Source organism: Ursus maritimus, unplaced genomic scaffold (assembly GCF_017311325.1).
Source record: "Ursus maritimus isolate PB19 unplaced genomic scaffold, ASM1731132v1 scaffold_28, whole genome shotgun sequence".
Classification (NCBI taxonomy): domain Eukaryota; kingdom Metazoa; phylum Chordata; class Mammalia; order Carnivora; family Ursidae; genus Ursus; species Ursus maritimus.
This window is the reverse complement of record NW_024425341.1, coordinates 5,510,261-5,535,017: the sequence shown is the minus strand read 5'-3', so window position 1 is coordinate 5,535,017 and position 24,757 is coordinate 5,510,261. Positions and strand designations below refer to the sequence as shown.

The window sequence follows — 24,757 nt, the reverse complement described above, 5'->3', positions numbered from 1 at the left end:
GCCAGAACTTATGATGTCTTGGAGCTCTGGGGAGTGGTTTCTGGGAGTGGGGGAGACAGACCTGAATCTGGGTAGTCTGCGACTGAACTCAGGGTAGGTGGGCTCACCTCTGCCTGCATCTTTATGTTTTTCAGGGTTGTTTAAAGGCTTTCATTAGGCCCTAAGGCCTCCACCTCGCATCATGGTGAACATGTCAGAATATAACCATACTGGTTGTAAAATATTCGGAGGCACTTCAGTCACCTTACTTGTGGAAGGATTTGGCCGAGTAGCTCATCTAACTCATGACTGGCTGTATTTCTCGGCAATCGTCTTGCACATCCAAGGGTTCTTGTGGACCAAGAAAATCAAAGCTAGCATTATTTTCCAATGTAATGAGATTTTTGTGACTGTTTAATTGAAACATTAATGAAGTCGACTTAATGTGACATCTTGTAGGCACTTAAAATCCTTGTCTAAGAGGTTGATATAATGTTATATAGACATTTAATGATTTCTTTATTAATGTCGAGTATGCTATGTTCATTTCGTATGGTGGAGGGCAGACATTTTTTTCAGGTCTCAGGCAAGTAGGAGAAGGCCCTCGCTTGGAGAGGGGACTGAGAGGATGATGTCCACAGGAGGATTACGACAGCGTGGAAATAGTTCCTAACCTAGGGTTTTAAGGGACGGTGCCTCCTTAGCAATCCCTGTTCCTGAACTCCATCAAGGGTAGTCACCTCTTGGCATATGAGGGAATAGGATTTGTTTTCCTTTATTCATTCAGCATGTTTGAACCAGAGTGAGGTAGTCAGGAGCACATAGTCAGGAGTGTACATGCAAGAGAGGATTGAAAAAACGTGATGAACTAACACAACAGGAGCTATAAAAATATTTCTGCTTTCTTCTGTTCCCTTCCCTTAAATGCATAAGTATGCTCTGATTCCTAGGGCCACCTCTTATTTTCAGGGTTAAACAGTCAGGGTAGATATAAAGGACATTGATCTGTGTGTCCAAATGCATGCTCCCCAACCTTCCTGTGAGCTCTAATTGGAATCTGTGTGTTTGTAGCCATACCATCTTTAATTTGGAGAAGTGTTTAGGGAGGGGGTCAGTGGTTGAGGGACGAGTGGAATCTTACTGGTATGAATGGGGCACATATGGATTATGTGGCCCAAAGAGAATTTTGTCGGATTGGGTGGCTCTTCAAAGTGTTTCTGCAAAGATGATGATTAAGGTAGACAGCAAGGTAGTGGTTATCCCTTGAGGGGTGGGGATGGGGTTCTATCAGGGAGGGGCACACAAAGGGCTTCGAAGAAATAGGACTGATAACGGCCTATTCCTTAATCTGGATGGCGAGTACAGGGTTTCTCCACTTAATTAGTATTCTTCAGAATGCATATATATGTTTTATATACTCTTCTTTGTTGTGTGGAAAGTTCCACAGCAAAAAAAAAAAAAAGAAAGAAAGAAAGAAAGAAAGAAACTTTGAAAAAAAATGCTTTACAACTATCTTAGAAACATATGCTTCTTTCTTTTATTTTTTATTTGATTTAGGTGAGCATAGCTACATCGAAGCAGAAACCCAAAACTCCATTTTGCTTTGGTAAGTACTGAGCTGGAGGCTGGGTTTTCTGAGCATTCTTGCAGCAACTTCCTCTTTGTGTGCAGACAGTCCTGTGATCACATGTGACTTGCACGCTGTGTGTGTGACTGACTTCAGTCATGGCAACGGGCCTCCTGTCTCAAGCGATACTGCTTTTTCCTTGGTCTCGCTGCGAAGAGAGTTAATACCGTAAGATGGAGGTACAGGGACCAGGGACGGTTCTGTTTTCCTGAGTCCGCAGGGCAGGGTCCAGGTATCTACTGGTAGTTTCTGGGAACCCTCCACTCAGATGCAGTGGTGTGCTCAGGAAAGGTGGAGACATGGGGGAGTTGGGGGAACAATAGAAAAGGAGTATCCTGTTGAGTGTCTCGGCATTGCCACATGAGTGCCAAAGTTGGGAGTGACACAGGAAGCAGAGTCACTGAGTGGATGTCCCTACTCATTAAATCATCAGTCATTATTTGGCTCCTACCATGTTCTCAGGAACGTACTAAGTGCTACAAGCAGATGCTAACAAGTAGCTTCTCTTGTTTATCTAGGGTGGTTCTGCATGTCAGCTCCATGAGGCAGGGACGTGCCTTTGCTTTGTCATTGCTGTGTCCCCAGCACGCACAGTGGTTCCTGGCATATAGTGGATGCTCAGTAATGTTTGTTGAATGAGTGAGTGGATTCATTAGAATTCTCTGTCTCCCCCGTGATGCTCACCTCCTATAGTTCTGGCTTATTTATGCTAGGAGGGCAAAACGGTCACTTGAGCTGTCTTAAGTGTTGGTTGAGGCTTTGGGTTGGTTTGGGTTGTTTCAGGCTTCTCTGGTGTTTTTGTTGTCCCGTTTCTTTCAAATATCATTGCTAAGCTCAGAAATGACAATCTCAGATTTTGTGGTCAGCAGATCTAAACAAGATACGTAATGAACCCAAAAGTAAAATGATTGACCTCGTGGAGTGCTCAGAGGAAAGAACAGGTTGAGAATGAGGTCAGGGTCGCAGATTTGATCTCAGGCAAGCTTTGTTCCATTTCCCGACCACAAGCAAGACTCCTAAGCCAGGCCAGTTGTGCCAGCAGAAACAAGGGGCACTGGGTCCAAAATTATATATGTATCATCGTGACTCTAAATCTGTGAGCGCCCCGATAAAACAGTTTAAGCTCATGTCTTGTTGGTGGTGGACTAGAAGCCTCATCCCTGTACAACAGCCCATGAGGGGGGCGGTTAAAACATGAACAACAGGTGTTGTTCTCGTGGCTAATAGAATAGTTCACGTTTTTAAAGAGAGCAACTGTAGCCTGCTGCTTCCCAAATATTCGTGCAGCTGGCTTTGCACCACGGCAGATGTCGCCAGCTGCTCTGTGGAGTCCTCCGCCTTGCTGCTTTAAGCACCGTAGTTTGGCGGTGTCTTTCTGTCTTGCCTGTGTTCTGACCTGGGTTTTTCTCTTTTCTTCCCCCGGGACTATTGCAGTCATCAATGCCCTCTCTCAGAGGTATTTTCTTCAAGCTAACGACCAGAAGGATCTGAAGGACTGGGTGGAGGCCCTGAACCAAGCCAGCAAGATCACCGTACGTATGATTCCCACTTCTTTCTGGAGGGACTCAGTGCCTTTTTCAGCACGTGGCCTGTTTGGGGTGGGGAGACGCTCAGACGACAGCAGGGGCTTTCCCAGGAGCCTGTGGAGACCCAGTTCCCCGTACCTCTTCTTACACCTTGGCTGACTAACCACAGGTTGAACTGAGAGTTTGAGTTTGAGTTTGAATCAAGTTCAAGGGGAAGTGTATGGAGCGTCCCCTTTGTGCTTCCTGGGAGGGCTCCTGGTCAGTCGTGTTTTGGGTCATTCTGGCATGCTGATTCAGAATGTGGTGGGATTGGAAAATGGATTGCTGACTATGAGAAGCAGGGGAAAGGGGAAAGCATATAAAGAGGGAAGTCAGAACTTTTTACTGGTTTGGGAGCGGGGTGGGGGGGGTACTCGTCTTCCTTTAAGAGGTTGCCTGGGGATCGGTCCAGGCCATCCACCAACCTGTCCTGGAGAACTTTCCATCTGAAAGTATCACTGAGCTGGTTCACTGACTGTTCTCTGAATATTCTCCTTTTCTTTGACTTGGCTGAAGAACTCTTTTCTTCCTTAGAAATATAGAAAGGGTAGGAAAGATGAGAGGGAAAACTTAATGTTTGGGAAAAAACTAGACCTTTTATCAATAGTAGGCAGACTTGTGGCAAGCAAACCATGGTTTGTATGCTGAGAAGATTGAGATTCTTTTTTATTTATTTGTGTGTATGTATTTTAAGTTTTTATTTTAATTCCAGTTAGCACACAGTGTTATATTAGTTTCAGGTGTACTGTACAGCGATTCAGCACTTCCATACATCACCCTGTGCTCCTCCTGACAAGTGCTCTCCTTAATCCCCATCACCTGTTTCCCCATTCTCCACCCACTCCCCTCTGGTAACCATCAGTTTCTTCTTTATAGTTAAGAGTCTCTTGATTTGTCTCTCTTCATTTTTTTCCCTTTGCTTATTTGTTTTCTTTCTTAAATGCCATATATGAGTGACATCATTTCTGTGGCTTATTTCTCTTAACATAATACTCTCTAGCTCCATCCATGTCATTACAAATGACAATATTTCATTCTTTTTTTTAATTTTATTTTTAAGAGATTTTTATTTATTTGAGAGAGAGCACAGGCAGTGGGGGGGGGAGGAACAGAGGGAGAGGGAGAAGCAGACTCCCTGCTGAGCAGGGAGCCCAACACAGGGCTCCATCCCAGGACCTAGAGATCAAGACCTGAGCCAAAGGCAGATGCCTAACCGACCGAGCACCCAGGTGCTCCAAGATTTCATTTTCTATGGCTGAGTAATATTCCATTATATATATGCCTGCCACTTTTTTTTTTTCTTTTTTTNTTTTCTAATGATTTTTTATTATATTATGTTAGTCACCATACAGTACATCCCTGGTTTCCGATGTAAGGCTCGATGATTCATTAGTTGTGTATAACTCCCAGTGCACCATGCAATACGTGCCCTTCCACTACCCATCAACGGTCTATCCCATTCCCCCCACCCTCCCTCAGAAGTCCTCAGTTTGTTTCTCAGTCCATAGTCTCTCATGTTTCATTCCCCCTTCTGATTACCCCCTTTCTTTATCCCTTTCTTCCCCTACTGATCATCCTAGTTCTTATGTTCCATAGATGAGAGAAATCATATGATAGTTGTCTTTCTCTGCTTGACTTATTTCACTTAGCATTATCTCCTCCAGTGCTGTCCATGTTGTATAAAATGTTGAGAACTCGCTTCTTCTGGATTGCTGAGTAATATTCCATTGTATATATGGACCACAACTTAATCCAGTCATCTGTTGAAGGGCATCTCGCTCTTCCCACGATTTAGCTATTGTGGACATTGCTGCTATGAACATTGGGGTGCATATGGCCCTTCTCTTCACTACGCTCTGTATCTTTGGGTAAATACCCAGTAGTGCAATGGCTGGATCATAGGGTAGCTCAATTTTGAACTTTTTAAGGACCTCCACACTGTTTTCCAGAGTGGCTGCACCAACTTTCATTCCCACCAACAATGTAGGAGGGATCCCCTTTCTCCACATCCTCTCCAACAATTGTTGTTTCTTGCCTTGTCTATTTTTGCCATTCTAACTGGCGTAAGGTGGTATCTCAGTGTGGTTTTGATTTGAATTTCCTTGATGGCTAATGATTTTGAACATTTTTTCATGTGTCTGTTAGCCATTTGTATGTCTTCATTGGAAAAGTGTCTGTTCATATCTTCTGCCCATTTTTTGATTTGTTTATTTGTTTCTCGTGTATTGAGTTTGAGAAGTTCTTTGTAGATCTTGGATACCAGTCCTTTATCTGTAGTGTCATTTGCAAATATCTTCTCCCATTCCGTGGGCTGCCTCTTAGTTTTTCTGACTGTTTCCTTGGCTGTGCAGAAACTTTTAATCTTGATGAAGTCCCATAAATTCATTTTATCTTTTGTTTCTCTTGCCTTTGGGGATGTGTCATGAAAAAGGTTGCTTTGGCCGATGTCGTAGAGGTTGCTGCCTATGTTCTCCTCTAGAATTTTGATGGATTCCTGTCTCACATCGAGGTCTTTCATCCATTTGGAGTTTATTTTTGTGTATGGTGTGAGAGAGTGGTCAAGTTTCATTCTTTTGCATGTAGCTGTCCAATTTTCCCAGCACCATTTATTGAAGAGACTGTCTTTTTCCCACCGGATGTTTTTTCCTGCTTTATCAAATATTAGTTGCCCAAAGAGCCGAGGGTCCATTTCTGGGCTCTCTATTCTGTTCCATTGGTCTATGTGTCTGTTTTTGTGCCAGTACCATGCTGTCTTTGTGATCACAGCTTTGTAGTACAGCTCGAAATCCGGCATTGTGATGCCCCCAGCTTTGTTTTTCCTTTTCAACAGTTCCTTGGAGATTCGGGGCCTTTTCTGGTTCCATACAAATTTAAGGACTGTTTGTTCCAGTTCTTTGAAAAATGTCCTTGGTATTTTGATCGGGATAGCATTGAAAGTGTAGATTGCTCTGGGTAGCATGGACATTTTAACTATGTTAATTCTTCTGACCCATGAGCATGGAATATTTTTCCATCTTTCTGTGTCTTCTTCAATGTCTTCCAAGAGTGATTTGTAGTTTCTAGAATATAGGTCCTTTACGTCTCTGGTTAAGTTAATTCCAAGGTAACGTATGGTTTTTGGTGCTATTGTAAATGGGATGGATTCCCTAATTTCTCTTTCTTCGGTCTCGTTATTCGTGTATAGAAATGCAACTGATTTCTGAGCATTTATTTTGTATCCTGCCACGTTACTGAATTGCTCTATAACTTCTAATAATTTGGGAGTGGCTTCTTTTGGGTTTTCCATATAGAGTATCATGTCATCTGCAAAGAGAGACATTTTGACTTCTTCTTTGCCAATTTGAATACCTTTGATCCCTTTTTGTCGTCTGATTGCTGTTGCAAGGACTTCTAGTACTATGTTGAATAATAGTGCCTGCCACTTCTTTATCTATTCATCAGTCTATGGACACTTGGGCTGCTTCCATATCTTGACTGTCGTAAAGAATGCTACTATAAACATAGGGGTGCATGTATCGTTTTGAATTAGTGTTCTTGTTTCTTTGGGTAAATACTCAGTAATGCAATTGCTGGATTGTAGGGTAGATCTATTTTTAACCTTTTGAGGAACTTGTTTTCCAGAATGGCTGCACCAGTTTGCATTCCCACTAACAGTGCAAGAGGGTTCCCCTTTCTCCACATCCTTGCCAACACCTGTTGATTCTTGTGTTGTTGATTTTAGCCATTCTGACAGGTGTGAGGTGGTATCTCATAGTAGTTTTGATTTGCATTTCTCTGATGATGAGTGATGTTGAGCATCTTTTCATGTATCTGTTGGCATCTGGATTGCTTCTTTGGAGAAATGTCTGTTCATGTCTTCTACCCATTTTGTAATTGGAAGATTGATTTTCTGTATCCTACAGTCAGAAATGCTTACATTCTAGTCGTTTCTGATAATAACCATTATGTACCGGGGCAGATTATTCTCCCAAATTCCTCAGGGTTTCTGTGAATAAATTAATAGAAGCCATCTGTACACCTATCTACCTCTTGTGATGCCAGACCCAAGCAGAGCACAATTCAGTCATTGAGGTGGTATGGTTTGTTAGCTTGTTGTTCTGACAAACCTTGGTAAAACCAGGAAAAGAGAGAGACCTAAGGGGAGGGAGGGGGATTGCAGCTAACTCATGTTGCTCTGCTTGTGCACACGGCTCTAGAGTGCTGAGCTTAGTACAGATTTTCTTTGTTCATAGTGGGGTCTCACCCTTCTGTGTCTTATACAGTTTTGGAGTTTTTTTCAATGTCTAATACTTTATTCTCTTTCAGGCTTGCCTCCTGGCTTTCCTCATCTGTTCCTTTCTAGTACACTGGGCTACCCAGCCTATGAGGTGGTGGGGTCTTTCTTTTGTGCCTCATAGGGTTGCTCTAAGCAGCGAGTTCTCCCTACCTCTTTTCTGGCCCCGCGGAGCAGAAGTTAAAAGCCACAAGTGCAGGAAGGAACAGGGTGGTGCCCAGAGGCTGGGGAGTCCAGAGGCTTGCTGGAATGTCAGAGCTAAGGAACATGGTGGTGCCCAGAGGCTGGGGAGTCCAGAGGCTTGCTGGAATGTCAGAGCTGCTGTAGGGTCTCCATCGTCTCCAAGATCCCCCTTACTTTCCTTGGCTTAGTTCACGCACCTCTTCATTCCTGCCAAAGGTCCTGTGGGATAGAAGGAAGAGGAGGGGTTTCTATCTCCTAATCTGTTTGCACCCTGGAGGGGTTTACTCCTTTCTCCCCTGCCATATTTTCCGTATCTTGTGTCCTTCCTCTGGGAAGCTGGGAAGAGGGAGGATGTGCGGCTGGGCACCACATCGATGGCATGTATACTGACTTTAGGGCACCTTATATACAAGTGAAGTGTCAGGCACTTTGGGGGATACAGAGATGAAAGAAGGAACAGATCATGTATCGAGCCATGCTTTCATGCGTGCTTTATTACTCCTCTGATATCACTCTTGTGAGATAAGTGGTTTTACTGCCATTTTTTTAAGATGAGAAAAATGGAAATCAGAGTTGCCCAAATTCTAGCAGTGAATAAATGGTAGAGCTGAGATTCAAACCCAGGACCCTATGACTTCCAAGACCTAAAAGAGTTTATGAAAATATTTAAAAAGAGCAACCGTTGTAAATTATGTTAGATTACACACCATTTTTACATCCATGGCTTCATTGTAGCCTCATATAGAAGCCTTAAGTAGGAAGGGCAAGCATTATTTTTCCCATTTATAAACGGGGCAGTGGAAATTCCCAGAGATTAAAGTGCCTTGCCCAAGGTCAAGAAGCCAGGAGGGATGCAGTTTTTCTACCCACGGATCACTGTTCATATTGTGCTAAGGCCACTGGGTCCTTGTCATTGAAGAAGTGATTGACATGTGATATTTAAGGAATTGGATTCTCTCAGAGTATTAGTATTCTTATATGAGTTTTGCGGGACTACCACAGCAAATGAGTGGCTTTTCTCTCTAGGGGAGAATCCTTCCTTGCCTCTTCCAGCTTCTGGTGGCTCCGGGCAGTCAGTGGCGTGCCCTGGCTTGTAGCTGCATTACTCCCATCTCTGCCTCCATCACTGTATGGGCTGTGTCCCTGTGTCCTCTCTTCTTCTGATAAGGACATCAGTCATTGTACTTTAGGCCCACCCGAAACCAGTATGACCTGCTGTTAATTTAACGACATCTATGAAGACCCTATTTCTAAGTAAGGTCACATGCTGAGTTTATGGGTAGGTAGTTTTAGTGGGACATGATTCGACTTACTACATTTCTCAAAACAGTTGAAAATTGAGCACTGAAAGTAAAGGACAGCCCCCTGCCCCCATCGGATTATTCCTCACTGCAGTCTAGCCATGCCTGGTGGGAAGTAAGATGAGTCCCGTAATTTTCTTCCCTCCTTCCTTCCTTCCTTTCAAGATTTCTTTTTTTAAGTGATCTTTACACCCAATATGGGGCTAAACTTACAACCCCGCGATCAAGAGTCACGTGATCCACCAACTGAGCCAGCCAGGCGCCCCATGTCCTTGAAATTTTCATTTCATATTGCAAACGACATCCATAAGGCTCTCCCCCATCAGCGAACACTCCACAGGTGGATGGAAGAGGGCATACCTTGAATTTAGGCCTCTGGGGATATGGCCAAACCAAAAGAATGACCTTGTTTTCAAGTTCTGGGGCGTAGTTATTGTTGCATTCGTCCTCCACACGCTGATTCAGTCTCAGCAAGCTTTGGAAAGGCTCTGGGCAGACAGTCAGAAGCAGCCCACGATACAAGGGCTGACGAGATTCTGAGAGGCAACACAACAGCTAAGCTAACATGAATCCTTTTCTGGCCACTCGGAACTCTAAGAGGCTACTTCCCTCCTTCTTCTTTGCTGGAATTCATTTAGGTCATTTGGGGGGAGTTTCTGTTGTTCCATGGTGGTGATATCACTAAACATCCCAGCAATAATCATCTTCCTCGAAGGAGTCCCGTCACACAATAGCGAAGCTCAGGGAAGAAAGGGTGGCATAGGTGGGTAGTGCGACAGTTAGCAACAGAGAGTCAGGCCGTCCTCAGGGACGCGGACTTCTTTTTAATGAGCTTTCATTTATCTCATCTATAAAATGGAGAGGATAATGCCTGCTTCATAAGATTGCTCGAGATAGAGACCCTGCAGCAGAGTGTGGCACATTGCCTGGCACTGAATGGGGCCCACAGGAGTGGAAACTGCTGGGGAGACAGTCAGAAGAGAAAGAGAAGGTGGATTTCTGGCTCCATCTGGAGAGCTGGTGGGCCGAGGTCACCCTTGTCTATGTAAATGGAATGCACAGGCCAGGAAGCGGGGTCTCCTCTTCTTTCTGGGGCTGCAGTGTCATTCCAGAGCCCTTCTGCTTTGAACAGACATGGAATGGAGTGGTTCTCAGTCTCGTCCTTGACAGAATTCTCTAAGGGCCCTGAGCCATGAGCTCTTGGAAGGTCTAGATTCTTAGTTCCTTGTGAGTCCCAAGGCTGTAAAAGCAGTGAAGTTGTGAGCGTTACCCGTGGAATCTGCAGACCCACACAGGTGCTGGGTTCATGTGAAGGACAGGCTCCGTGGTGCTGTGGACATCGCCCCAGCGGGCAGTTAGGGTCTAGTCTCTGTCCAGTTATTAACCATGGCTTTGGGCCATTAACTTGACTGGCCTGGGTCTCTCCTATGTTCTTTATGAAATGAAAGATCTCATCAGAATTGCCAGTATAAAGGAGGAAAGTGAGCAAGGAGGAAGGAAATAACATAAACGAGGATGAACAGCACCTCACTCGCGGCCCGGTGGTGGGGAGCAGGGGAGGGACAGTGGTAAACTGAAGAATGTTCTCCATCTAAAGAGAGAAATGCTGCTTGGCTGGAAGTCCGGATTTTTAGGTGAACTATCCCAAACTTTAAATGTAGACTGAAAAACATACTGCATCGGACCAACAGAACAGTTTGGCCAGAATTTGTTTTCATGCCACCAGTTCACATTCTGTGGCCTGTGGTGTCGAAGGAGCCGTAAAAATTCTGTGATTCTGTGATGGTCCGTGGTGCCCTAATTCTGCCAAGGAGAGGAACAGAGATAACTCTTCAGAAAGGGCTGTGTTGGTAAATGTTAGTACCATCCGTGAAATGTTAATTAAAATATTGTGTAATACTCTCGACCCTTGAACCACATGGGTTTGGACTGCGTGGGTTTACTTATATGCAGATTTTTTTTACAAGACCGAAAGTGTATTTCTCTTCCTTATGATTTTCTTAATAACATTTTCTTTTTTCTAGCCTCCTTTATTGTAAGAATAGAGTATATAATACATGTAATATACAAAATATGTGTTAAATTACAACGTATGTTATCGGTGAGGCTTCTGGTCAATAGTAGGCTATTAGTAGTTAAATTTGGGGGGAGTTAAAAGTTATACACAGAGTTCTGGCTGTGTAGGGGTCAGTACCCTTATCCCCTGCATTGTTCAAGGGTCAACTGTGCTTTTATATTTTTGTATTTGTGAAGTTTTTAAGTATATATACTCTGTCATTTGATAAGCACAATGACTCTATGACATGAATATTTTCATTTTCTATATGGGACCATTTTGGCCTAGAGAGGGGTTCAATGATTTGCTGAAGGTCACTGAGTGAGTTAGTGACAGGTCAGGAGTTGGTACCCCAGGTCCTTGGGCTCTGAAGTTCATGCTCCCATAATTCTGTACCAGAGCCCACATGTATGTTACCTGTTCCCTGGCCTAGCATGCTTTCTCCTCCTTACATCCCTGGTTCCTGTTCATCTCCAGGTTACCGTGCTAACATCTCCTCCTCTGGAGACCTCCGCCAACCACTCCATTTCTAGTAGCTCCCCTGCTGCTCTCTCTCTCAGCTCCTGTTTATTTTCTTTACGGCACGCATTGCAATTTGTAATTATTCTGACTGTTTGTTCGGCTCTACATTTTTTGTCAGTCTCTGCTATTAGATTGTCCGTGCTGTGAGGGCAGGACGTGTCTGTTTGCTGTTTTATTTTTGGTCTGGAGTCAGGGGAGGGCTGGCTTATAATGGGTGCGCAGTAGTGTGTGTGCATGTGTCTGTCTAGAGACGGGTCTGTGGGCAGAGTTCCTCATATTCAGGAATGGGTCGATGGAAGGGCTGGTGAAGAGACAGGAAGTCTTACTAGAATTTGGTACATTAGCTTTTCTTGCCCCTTCCCCCGTGCTCCCCCACCACCATTTTTCCTTAGCTGCCTTTCTTCCCAGGTACCCAAAGTTGGGAACCTGCCTCTGACTACCGAAGTTATAAAAAGCCTACCAGCTCCTCCAGCCCTAGAGAAGAAGCCGCAGGTGGCCTACAAGACAGAGATCATCGGAGGGGTGGTGGTACACACGCCCATCAACCAGGTGCGGGGGGCCGGGGCTGCTGGGAGCTGCTGGGGGATGAGAGCGTCCATAGTGGGCCAGTGATGGCATAGAGGAGGCCAGCACAGAGGAAAGATAGTGGGGGTGGGGGAGCCAGTGTAGATGGGGTAGTCAAGAAAATCCAGGACAGGGGTGGGTATGGAGAAGAGCAGTGCAGAAATCGAGATTACCGTATCTTGAGGCTGTGTGGCCAGTACGGTCCTGCACCATACATGGGAGACTAGCACTTGTAAATCACATGGGAAATGGAGCTGGGGAAGGCGGGTGAGTCTGGAAACAAGCCCACTGTCCCTCCTCCCATTCGGGTGTTTCTCCCCTCTTCAGCTTTGTATTCTCTGTTCTTACCTTTCTCCTGGGTCAGCCCAAGAGAGAACAAGCCCCGAGCCTTGTTCTGTGACATTACCCAGGACAGTGCCTGACAGGAGCAAGTGAATGTTTCCTTTCTTGTTTATTCTTTAATTGCCATGGTGGGTAAAGAGGCAAGAGAGGATTCGCCAGAGAGGGCTGGGTGAGGCGCTCCGGTTGCTGTGTGAGGAGGGAGGGGGCGTGCTAACCCTGTTGCTGTTTCCTTGTAGAATGGTGGGGATGGGCAGGAAGGGAGCGAGCCCGGGTCCCACGCCATCCTTCGAAGATCCCAGAGTTACATCCCCACGACAGGCAGCCGCGTTCCCTCCGGGGCCCCCTTCATTAAGAGCGGCTACTGTGTGAAGCAAGGGAATGTGGTGAGTGTTGGCGCTGGGGCTTGCGCGAGCCCTGGTGACCCCTGGGAGCGGTGGCTGTGGGTGTGGCACCGGGGCGAGCTGGCTGGCAGGAGGCGCTGCCTTCCTTGGCACCAGCTCCCTCCTAAACCACTTCCCAAACCGGTGGGAGGTTTGGGACGAAACACTCGCCCCTGCGTGTTGGAGGCTTTGCCCCTTGATAGGAAGAAGTCTTTGAGGCCCCTCACCCTGAAGTCTGAACGTGGGCACCCCGCTTCCTTCCGGCTGGGTACCCAGGAAGGTAGAACTAGAAAATTCTCTGGAATGCTGGGGCCTCTTCTTAATGTCTCGCTCTTTACTTTTTCTTTCAGCGGAAGAGCTGGAAACGTCGCTTCTTTGTGCTTGATGACTTTACTATCTGCTACTTCAAGTGTGAGCAGGTTTGTGGTCGTGCCGGAGCCCTTCTGACGGGTCGTGGAAGCAAGAGGCCCGTGAATAACACCCACCTGTGTGCGTAGTCGAGACGCGGACACGCACACAGGCTCCCGAGGTGCCGCCGTCTCCCCTCCCTCTCTCCTGTGTGCGCATCTTTACCTTCATACGGCAACACGGCCTTAACTTCCTCCCTCCCGCCATGCAGCGAGCTGCTCTGTGGTCAGAGCCACAGAGCATCTTCTTAGAATTTTTTCCTCACTTGATAGTTATTTTGAGACCTTGCCTTGTTTGCAGCCTGGTGTTAGCCAACCATCTCAGACCAGAGATGTACGTCAGTCGGCTGGTCTGGGTTGTGGCGTTATGTGGATAGCCTCGCTCATCTTTCTTTACTTGTTTTTTCTACAGGACCGAGAACCACTGCGCACTATATTTCTCAAGGACGTTCTCAAGACCCATGAGTGTCTGGTCAAATCTGGGTAATCATCCGTGCTTATTCTTTTCTGATCAAAATCCCCCATTTGCTTGCTTACAGCTTCGTTTACTACCCTTCTGAGGCTCTATTCAAGAACCCTCTTCCATGCGCATGACAGGGGCTGACATCTCACTGCATCCAAACCGATGCAGCTAAGAGACCACCCTGGGCAAGCTCACTTTTTCCCACTCTGGCTCCTGAGGAGATGGGCTGAGCCTACATAATAATTTTCTGGTGGAGAAAAAGAAAGAATATAGGAACAAAGAGGAGAGTGGTGTTGGGATGCTTCCCAAGTGTTAGAATTAGATGCTCATTGCCTGGGAGCCCGAGGGCTCAGAGTAGAGACTGTGCCCTTAGGTTTCTCACTTATTAGCACTTCTGCTCAGATCACTTAGTGCTTCTTCCCCAACCTTCTTATGCTTTCTCCTCCTTTTGACAAAGTCCCTGACGTCCCCTTAACACAAGGGTAATTCACAGCAACTCTGTGGGACTCCCTTTGGACGTTTCCACTTCCCAGTAGGAAATGATTTACCTTCCACAAGCCATAGTGCATGGGATGAGTTTGAGATCTGGGGCCCCGAGCAAGGGCCTTCCTGTAGTCAGTACAGATACAGATGCCCTTAGAACTAACCTTTAGAAACCCAAGGGTATTTGGGCATCTAGAAATCCTCCTTTTGCCCCCCCCCTTTTTTTTAAGATTTTATTTATTTATTTGTCAGAGAGAAGCATAAGCAGGGGAGCAGCAGAGGGAGAGGGAGAAGCAGGCTCCCTGCTGAGCAGGGAGCCCGATGTGGGGCTCGACACGACCTGAGCCGAAGGCAGACGGTTAACTGACTGAGCCACCCAGGCGCCCCAATCTGGAGTCTTTAGAGACTATTTGTGTCTTTCCATCCCATGGATGGTGTGCAGTGCATCATCCCAGCATCATCAGGGAGGGGATTAGCAGCAGGCAGACTGTTCTCATAGGGAGGCATGGGATGGTCTCGTATGCTGACCAATGCCGCGTGACCCAAGGAAGCAGGGACTGAAACTGGGGCTGTACTGACTCTTGCAAATGACAGTTGCAGAGTAGAGATTAGGGAAGTTCTCAGTGGCAATTTGTCATCTGTGCAACTGGCTGTAGATGGAAGTTCAGAAGTGTGGTTCCAGAGCTTGATGGTGGGTGGAGGAGAGATGGGACATGACTCATCCTCAGAGATGGATCCTGCCTCCCCTGACCAGAGAGGGCCCGTGTGGACAGGTAGCTGTACAGCCACCTGGGCGTGTAGGGCAGCTTAGCGAGCCCAGACGACGTGTGGTCCCAAGAGCGCTCTGCACTTTGCTGGAGTCCCTTGCTGCCAGAGTCAGACTGAATTCTTAGTGAAGGAATTAGGGGAGCTGAAGACCATCAGGGAAGGAGGTCTGCAAGGCTCTGCGGGTTCCAGGTCTTTGAGACTGTGCGGCCTTCCCGGATCCGGTCAGGAAGCTGTAGTCCACAAACGTTTGTTAAATTGAGTTGAATTGAACTGAACTGAATTGAAAGGCAACACATAGCCTGGGAAGTAGATGTGACAAGGGCGGGGATTTCCTCCCTGCTTTGTGTTCATCTCCTCAGTGGTTGATGACATGAGTGTGCTGTATGTGGGTGAGTAATATAAAAAGTGAACACATTTTAGCCAGAAAGAAGAGCCATCTCTCCTCAGAAAGTAATGACGGTCAGTGAAAAGTGTTTCAAGCCACTATATGGCGTACGTTGTACAGATGCCTCATATACTCTCCACATTGATCTTTGGGGATGCCAGCCTGATAAGGGAGGTCTTCTCATCTGCATTCTATTGTTGGGGTACAAAGGCTCCCAAAGGTTTTAAAATATTCCTAAAACTCCTTTTCTCTACATGGAGTTGGGATTTGGCCCCAGGTCCTTCTGACCCCCGTCTTGCTGTCCCTTCCCACGTGGGTCCTTAGTCTCATGCCCCTCCTCTGCCTGGTTCCCATGTCACAGGCCCAGTGCCTGCCACGTCCTTCCAAGTCTTCATTCCCAAAGCCAACTCTGCCTGTGATCGGTCCTTTTTTGGAATTATTCTCACTCTTGGCATACGGCACACAGTCTAACGTCTAATTGTATAGTTTTGCTTTTTTTGGTTCTTTTATTGGGAAAGAATTAGACCTTTCACTCTTTACGTATTGCCCACAGCACCAGGATACACACAGCAGGCACTAAACACTGCAAATAATTTTGGCTGATTTGAGGTTTGTCGCTGAGTACCAGCTACTTCTCACCTTCTTCCCTGCAGAAGAAGGATTCTTCTTCCCAAACTCACACCCAATTTGAGCTTCTTAAATTAGTCTACTCTATCGCTCCATTTCCAGTAGCTCCCTGTTTCAGCCCAGTACAGGGTGGCACAGAGCGGGAATTTCTTTCTTTCTTTTTCTTTTTTTAAAGATTTTGTTTATTTGAGGGAGTCCCTCAAATAAGAGCGTGAGCACACGGGTGAGTGGGGGGAGAGGGAGAGGGACAAGCAGACCCCCAGTGAGTGGGGACCCCGACATGGGGCTCTATCCCAGGATCCCAGGATCATGACCTGAACCGAAGTCAGATGCTTAACCAACTGAGCCACCCAGCACCCCACAGAGTGGGGGTTTAATGAAGCTGATAAGGTGGCTGCTTGGGGGGAGGAAGGTTTTGGAAATGAGAGTTGGTTCCCTTAGGAGAGGCAAGCGGTAGGGGAGTTATTAAAAGCATAGACTCTGGAGTCAGACCTGGGTTCAAATCCTTACTCTGCTGTTTACTAACTTTGGCACCAAGTCACATGACCTCTCTGAGCCTGGGTTTCCTCATCCTCAAGGTAGGGAAAATCTTAAGTTCCTTATTGGATTGTTGGAAAGATTGGATGAAGTAACGCACACAAAAGCACTCAAAGAACAGATTGGTGGTTGCCGGGGGTGGGAGGTGGGTAAAATGGGTGAAGGGGAGGTCAAAAGGTACAAACTTCCATTTCTAAAATAGATAAGTCCTAGGGATGTACTGTACAGCATGGTAACTATAAGCAATAATGTATTGCGCATTTGAAAGTTGCTGAGAGAGTGGACCTTAAAAGTTCTCTTCACGAGAAAAAAAGAACTTGTAACTCTGTGGCGATGGATGTCAGCTAGGCCTCTTGTGGTCAGTTCACAATCAATAATAATATTGGATCACTATGTTACCTACTTGAAACTAATAAAATGTTACATGTCAAAGTTCTCTCTCTGTATTTATATATAAATAATATCTTACATAGTAATATATAAAATAAATAATTGGTTAGTTATATTTACATATTTCTAAAACCAAAAAATGTTCATCCGTTTGACCCTGAAAAAAACCACTTAAAGCAGTGCTTTGCCCAAAGAACTAGACATCTTAGCCCCTAAAAAAACCCCTGACAGGTGCCTGGTGACTTAATCGGTTAGGTGTCTGAGTCTTGGTTTTGGCTGGGGTCATGATCTCAGGGTCCTGAGATCGAGCCCTGTGGGGAGCCCCACATGGAGCCCTGAGTTGGGCTCTGAGCTCGGCGGGCAGTCTGCCTGAGATTCTTTCCCCTCCCCACCCCGCTCCTCCCCCTGTGCTCTCTCTCTCACCAATAAATACGTAAATCTTTAAAAGATAATAAAATAATAACCCTCCCCCCACAACTATGGGATGTGGTGGATATTAGGCAGGAGGTTTTAGAGGGAAAGGAGCTTTATCTTGTTAGAACTGGTGGTGGGGTGTAGGTGTGGGGTTTCCCAGGATGGTGAAGCCTCCTTGTGCCGGTAGGAAGTGAAGCTAGAGGAGACCCCCTCATGTTTTTTGAGGCAGAGACTGGAGGAGGAATGACCGGGGAGCCCCCTTTATATGGTAGAGGGCGCTGGAACCTCGACTTAGGATGAATCAAGCCCTCAGTGTGTGTGCGCGCATGCCTGGTAACTTTCTTTCTCTTTGTCTAGTGATCTCTTAATGAGGGACAACCTGTTTGAAATCATAACAAGCTCCAGGACCTTCTACATACAGGTAAGAACTCACTCTGGGAAGACTTCGGTATTGTGTCTCTGTGAATAGTGTGCTGATAGGTCTTGCCCTTTCCTTTGCTTTCTCTTTTATTTTGTTTGAAGTTTCTAAAGGGTAAATTTAGCCCCCGATTGTCAGTCTGAGTCCCATTTTATTCTAAACAGGATGTTTGCCAGAAGCTTCCCAACCATAAAATAGAGCAGGTTGAGCCTCTGAACTGGGGAATGCGAATTTGTACCAGCTGCTCTCAGCTGCTGGGCGCCAACTAAGCAGAGAAAAGGAGAACTAGCCAGTGGTTTCACTTCTCCTCTGGAGGGTATTTATAAGCCCCGCCTGTGTGGACATCTCTGTGTGCGGAAGGACAAAAGCTCAGAAGGCCCTGTGCAGGCACCAGGTGCAAAGCCCAGCTGCACAGAGAAAGTCATTGTTTGGGCTCTGACAGTTCAGCTTTCCGAAGCTTCTCCCTCCACCCACGGCTTTGGAGCTCTCCCAGCTCTTTCTCAAATCATAGGAGAGAGAAAGGCAGATACCCGAGCAGGGCCTAGACTCTCAGCGCCAAGTCCATATCCGAGCCGGCCTAGCAATCTCCGGAACATGCCTTGATCCACACAGTGTCGTGATAATGCCTCATTTCCGGCCTAGATGCTGTCCTAATGTGTTGGTTCAGAGGTGGGGCTCCCCAGCCAAGGCCGTTCAGGGTTCCTCGTGCTCTTCCTTTGCTCTTCCTTTGCTCTAAGTGTCAGTCACCACTAAGAACCATCCCTTCCACAGGACCCCTCCTCCCCCCTTTCTTGGGCAGCAGCTCCATAATCCTGACCCCTCCGAGCTGGTCCTCCTGCCCCCCAGCCAAGCAGACATACTAGCAGCCTTAACTCTCTGTGGGCTCCGCTCATTTACCCAAGCTTGTGTCACTGGGGAAGAGATAGCATAAGGCCGCTGTGGATGGCATTGCTGGGGTTGTTAGAGCTGGTTCCATTGTCATTCGGGGACACAGTTTAACTGTAGGTGCAAAAGAGTTTCCAGTTCTTGCATTTAACAGGTGTATGCAGAGTATCCTTAGAATGCCAGGCATTTTGCCTCATACTGGGGGCACTGTTAAACAGAACAGATCCTGAACCAGAGGGAGAGAGGTGGTCAAGTAAACAGGCAGTTAAAACAGTATGATGGGGTAGTGGGGGAGGGAGTGTTGGGTAGATGAACGCTGGGGGGAGGGGGTTTAGTGCAGTGAAACTATTCTGTATGATACTTTAGTGGCGGATGCATGAAATAGAACTTTATAGCACAAGGTAAGAGTAAAGAGTAGAAAACTTTAATATATGTGAGTTTAAAAAATCACTTAGGAGGTCAGATGATTCCAGCAGGCATGTAGATGATGACAAAAGAACTGAAATGCGTCACAAGTATGGAACAACCTCGCTGAAGGGGCTGAGGGTATAAAAAACAAAAAAACCAAAAACCGAAAAACCAGTGTGGTTACTGCTATCATTACAGTGAGCAGTGGTTGTCATGGGAACTCATAAAAAGAGCACCTTCCCCGTCTCAGCGAGTCAGGGAAGGTATCCTGAAGGAAGACACATCTAAACTGAGTCAGCTGGGGGAAGAGTGGCCCAGGCAGAGGGAACAGCCTGTGCGAAAAAGCCTGGAGAGAAAAGGAGCACAGAGCACACGGAAGGCTGGGACGCCCATACGGAGGGCCCAGGCCTTATAGCCCTTGTCAAAGAGCTTGTACTTTATCCTGAAGGTGAAGGCCCCTTGAAGTGGAGCCAGGGAGTGGCCCTATTAGCTCTGCCTTCTAAAAATACCACGGGGGCAAAAGATCTTTCAAGCCTTGTTTTCCTCATCTGTAAAGTGGAGGTGATATCTTTCAACCCAACCGCATTCCTGGTGTGCGGGCTGTGAGTTTCCAGGCCCAGTACAGTATAGACCCAGATGAAGGAGGGTAAGACAGGAGGTGGGGAGAGCAGTTTGGCGGCTGTCATAGTCATTCGGGTCAGGGATGAAGGAAGCTTGAACTAGGAAGGATGGAGAATTTAAAAGCTATGGTAGAGTATTTTCTGGGACATGGTTGTGGGTTGAATGTGGGGGTGAGGGGATCCAGGGGAGGTAAGGAGACTGCTGGGTGTTCGGCCTGGGCCTCAGGGTGCCTGATGGCAGCTGTCACTCAGACGGGAGCATGGGAGGAGGGATTGGTGAGTGGAAAGGCAGCCTTCGTGTTGGGGGTTCTGAGCTGACAGTGTCTGTGGGACATTTGGGTTGACATGCAATGAAGGTCCTCCAGTGCCTGACACATGGGTGGTACGAAATAAGTATTTGTCAAGTGAAAGATTATGCTGGGAAAGAGCTTTGGACAAGGGAGAGTGATTTGGGAAACATGAACTCCAACAAAAACAATGTTCAAAACACTTGTGAACGAAGCGTGTGGACATTTACCAGAAGCTTCTCATCACTTCTGCCCTCCTTTGCCTTGTGCTCCCACATTTTTGGGATAAAAGGACACTAGCATCACCATGAAATAAACACATAAGTGAATGGACAAGTCTGTTTATAGCACCTAACTCAAAGAGAACAGAAAATTGAGAAGAATATAGAGTAAAAATCATTAAGAATATGTCTTTATTTATTTTCAGGTAACAACGAAAAACTCATTTATGTTGACAAAAGTAATATTTTATGAAAAACAGGTATATTTCTAAAATAAAAAAAGCAACAAGAGTAGCATTGTTTTTTACATTTTTGCAAATCTCTTTAATGGCTGGCTTAATCGAGGACAGCTGGATCCTCCTATCTGCTCCCGCTTTCTCTCTGTGGCCATATGTTGTTTTGGTTGAAGATATGAAGAAAATCTGGCCTCACACAGATACGTATTTGGAAAAAAGGAATACTTTAATAGCTTTTTCAGATAATTGTGGATATTTTTCTTTGATTCTATATCAAAACTTGACAAATGGTATTTCCATCATGTTTAGATGTAGAATTGGAAGCCGATATCAATATCCATAGACTTTGAAACTCTTACACTAAAATCCACTAGTCAGTTTTACACTTTGAACGGATCCTTTTTACCAACGCATGATTTTGTAACTGCGTGCCCTGGTCGTTAGGAAAATAATGGTCCCATGGGGGTACGCGAATCTTCCAAATGTTGACACATTTTATTATATAATATCAAAAAATCACATTTGTTAATATCACCACAAGGATCATCATCAACAAAGTTGTTAAGTACAGAAAGCTGTCAAGCTTATGGAGGAGGATACCAGTTTTTGGAATTCTAATTTAGTCAGAAAGCTCAAAATTCATCATTTGCAAAAAAAAAAACAAAAACAAAAACAAAACAAAACTTTCATGATTTTGCTTGACTAAATGGACACATTTCATTCATTTTTGAGACAGAGTCCACCATATCCCTAAGTCTGAATAAGTTCGGCTGGCAATTCGTCAGTCATTTGTTCCAAGTAAAAACCGTGTTTCACACAAAGGGTAAAAGCGTATGACGACTCCTACAGTTTGGTGCTGGCAGCTTTCGCCACCAGGCCACACTGGCAAAATTCTGACCTGCTTCCTGGTGTAAGTTCAGTCACTCTGCCTGAAAGAAGCATGTATACGCCGTATTCGGGGAAGCTGGACCAGAGAGCTGTAGGCAGAGCAAACAGGGCACAGAGGCTTGGGCGACAGAATGGGGCTGGTGTCCAACTACCAAGAAGTTGGTCATTTACCTTCTGTCCCCTATGCCTTCTGTGTCACGCTGACCTAGAACTTGAACCCTGGGACGCTACCGTTTGTTGGACACTCAGTTGAGACAGACACAGTGCTTACAGGCAGCATATCGCTTAGTTTCTCAGCAATCTCTGAGGCCATCTCCATGTGACAGATGAGGAAATGGAGTGTCTGAAGGTAAATTATTTGTTCGAGATCATAAACCCGGTGAACTGTGGAGCCGGACCTACTCACTTGTGTTGTTTAAAAGCAGCTTGGTATGAAATCAGAGAGGGAGACAAACCATAAGAGACTCTTAATCATAGGAAACACACCGAGGGGTGCTGGAGGGGAGGGGGTAGGGGGATGGGGTAACTGAGTGATGGACATTCAGGGGGTGTGTGATGGAATGAGCACTGGGTGTTATATATAAGACCGATGGATCACTGAACTCTACCTCAGAAACCAATCATACATCATATGTTAATTAATTGAATTTAAATGGAAAAAAAGTATATAAAAAAAATAAAAGCAGCTCGGTGCAGAGCCCAAGATGTAGAGGGTGTGGCCATGGATGACCAGGAGAAACCAGCTTGGGGGGACTGGCTGTCATGGCAGTTGGATCATGGTGACCAAGATCCGGGATCTGGCAGTAATCAGGTATCTAAGCTTGGGGAGTCAGCACACTTATCAGCCTGTAGACGGTTCTCAGTCCTGGGCAAGGGTTCAAGATGAGATTTCAGTCTTTGGAATACAAGGCATGCGGGGTTCGCCATTTCCCTATTTCCCGGTCATAGAAGGTCAGGGGTTATTAGGTTGGAGGATTTAGTTATGCCAGATGAGAAATGTAGTGCAGGCTGGTTTGGGTAACTTGGCATAAGCCCAGTTGTCAGAACTAGGGGGCTATGTCAGGATAATAGTAGTAGTAAGAGGGCTCCAATGTGAATTGCAGAGTGTTGGGCTAGAACTCTTTGGATACTTACTGTTTTAATTTAGACTATAGGGTGAATGACATCACTTAGAACTATGTAGCACACAGCCTAGGCAATCGGATGTGGCTGGGCTGTGTCTAAAGACGGGACTGGGTCCTGGGGAGAGGGCAGGGATTATTAGCGGTTGGGAAGGGGGGGCAGTGCAGAGGTGGGGAGTAGAATGGGAAAGGAACATCCTACAAATATTGGACAGCTGCAGCAGAAGCCACCCCGGTAGGTACTGGAGGCCTGTTACTGATGACCTCTGGAATTCTCTGCTTCAAATCCTTGCATCTGTTACGGTACTGGGTTCATAGCAGGTGCTCAGTAAAAAAGCTCATTGGACTATAACAAATTTCAGGCTGCCGTGATTCCTTTTTTAATACCCTTTGTTCCTCTCACCTCAAAAACTGTTCTCAAGGACAGAAACCCTACTTTTTCTTTCCAACCAAGCACCAGAAACAAATGCCCACACTTAAGCACAGCAGGAAGAGATGAATGTATGAGCGTGACACTTCCCTTTTTGTTCTACTGAATTTTAAACATCTTTTAGACTTTTCATGATTCATCATAGGGTGTGTGGACTCAGCGCTGTTTTTTACCTCTGGTTCACCTTTGTGATGTTGTTTTTAAGATATTTTTGGGTTTTTGATGAGAGCTAAGCACAGGCTTTCCCATTAGAGATAAACATACACATACACCATATATTTGCATACAGTTTTTAAGGTTTCACTGAATTTTTGTTGCCAGTGAACCCCAGTTCTAAAACTACTAATAGAGATTATAATTATGATCTCAATAAAGTGATAGTCTCTTTCTTCTCATCCTTGTCACATCTGCTTTTCTATTTGAATAATATTTTATTTTATTATTATTTTTTAAGTAGTCCACGCCCAGTGTGGAGCCCAACGCAGGGCTTGAACTCACGACCGTGAGATCAAGACCTGAGCTGAGATCGAGTCAGATGCTTTACCAACTGAGCCACCCATGTACCCCTGAATAATATTTAAAAATAACATTTGTTAAACATGAAAATAATGCTTACTAATGTTTATTATTACTATCCTCCCGGCTGGGTTCACTCTATAGGTTATCTGACAGAAAATGTCCTTAAGCAGGATTAGAGAATTGGAGAAAAAATATAGTTAGCAAACACTTTCCATCTTTATTAATTACTAAATGTTTTAAGACAGAGATTTAATTTTTTTGCCCATCATAAGCAAAGACTTAAAAATTATAATACTTTATAAAAATTATAATACAAGTGTGTACATAAAAATAATATATTGGTGGCAAATGAAATCTATATTGTTGGCCAGAAGTCTCTCTGGCCAGACGTAACCAGAGCCTTCAAAGAATGCATATTCTTTAGTAATTTTCCCAGGAGCTGAAGAATTGTAAGAATGAAAAAAAGCTTTTTGCACAAAGGTGTGAATAGCAGCATTACGTATATGAGAGGGGAACTGGAAACAATTTAAATGTGTTTTAGAGGATTTTGATTCTTGTGTCTGACTCCCCAGATGTTAAGTCAGTTGGTACGTAGTTTTCTCTTACTCAGTGGCTCCTTGCTAGATGGAGGTTGGGGTGAAGACTGCTGGGCTTTTGGTGTGGTAGGTTCCTGGAGAGACGTACGAGGGTGTTGGTGGGGTCTCGAAGGACGGTCAGATAGGTGGCCTGTGGCTCGTGGAGCAACATTTGACGTGGGGGGTGCTCTGTTGTGCTTGGGTGGTGGAAGGGGTAGAAGTCACTTACTAGCCCTGGAAACTGTCGTCATGGGGATTGTGCAGTCTGTTTCATGTGTCTGTTTCTGTCTGTTTGTGTTTCATGAAAATGCTGGACCTCCTGTATGATGTGGGAGACATTTGCCTCTCCCTCAGCTGCCATCTCCATCTCTCCTGGTCTTCTGACATTTCCCCCTATCAAATCATCTGTCCCTCTAGAAGGAAAGTCTCTGGGAAATGCTTTTCTACTAGTGGACAGTTTAATGACCTCCATCTCATTCAACTCAAAGTAGCCAAATAGGTTATCTTATTTGATTTGGACGGTTTGATCCTTAGGCAGGAAGGATCTGCAGTTTGAGTATGAGGAAACTGAGAAAAAAAATCTCAGGGAGAGGCCAGTTAACATACATCTATCTATCTATCTATCTATCTATCTATCTATTCACTACTAGTGGACAGTTTAATGACCTCCATCTCATTCAACTCAAAGTAGCCAAATAGGTTATCTTATTTGATTTGGACGGTTTGATCCTTAGGCAGGAAGGATCTGCAGTTTGAGTATGAGGAAACTGAGAAAAAAAATCTCAGGGAGAGGCCAGTTAACATACATCTATCTATCTATCTATCTATCTATCTATCTATCTATTCAATATATATATTGATATATATATATATATATATATAG

At 45.4% G+C, this 24,757-nt stretch overlaps 1 protein-coding gene across 3 annotated transcripts in view; it reads left to right on the top strand.

Moving 5' to 3' along the window:
- PLEKHA2 (pleckstrin homology domain containing A2) overlaps positions 1-24,757 on the top strand; it is a 59,596-nt gene that overhangs the window by 28,653 nt on the left and 6,186 nt on the right. For all 3 annotated transcript variants that reach the window (XM_040643234.1, XM_040643233.1, XM_040643236.1), the window contains 7 exons: positions 1,537-1,585; positions 3,041-3,138; positions 11,915-12,055; positions 12,649-12,795; positions 13,143-13,211; positions 13,612-13,682; positions 17,624-17,687. In XM_040643234.1, coding sequence (XP_040499168.1) covers positions 1,537-1,585; positions 3,041-3,138; positions 11,915-12,055; positions 12,649-12,795; positions 13,143-13,211; positions 13,612-13,682; positions 17,624-17,687 — 639 coding nt within the window. The remainder of the gene's footprint in view (positions 1-1,536; positions 1,586-3,040; positions 3,139-11,914; positions 12,056-12,648; positions 12,796-13,142; positions 13,212-13,611; positions 13,683-17,623; positions 17,688-24,757) is intronic.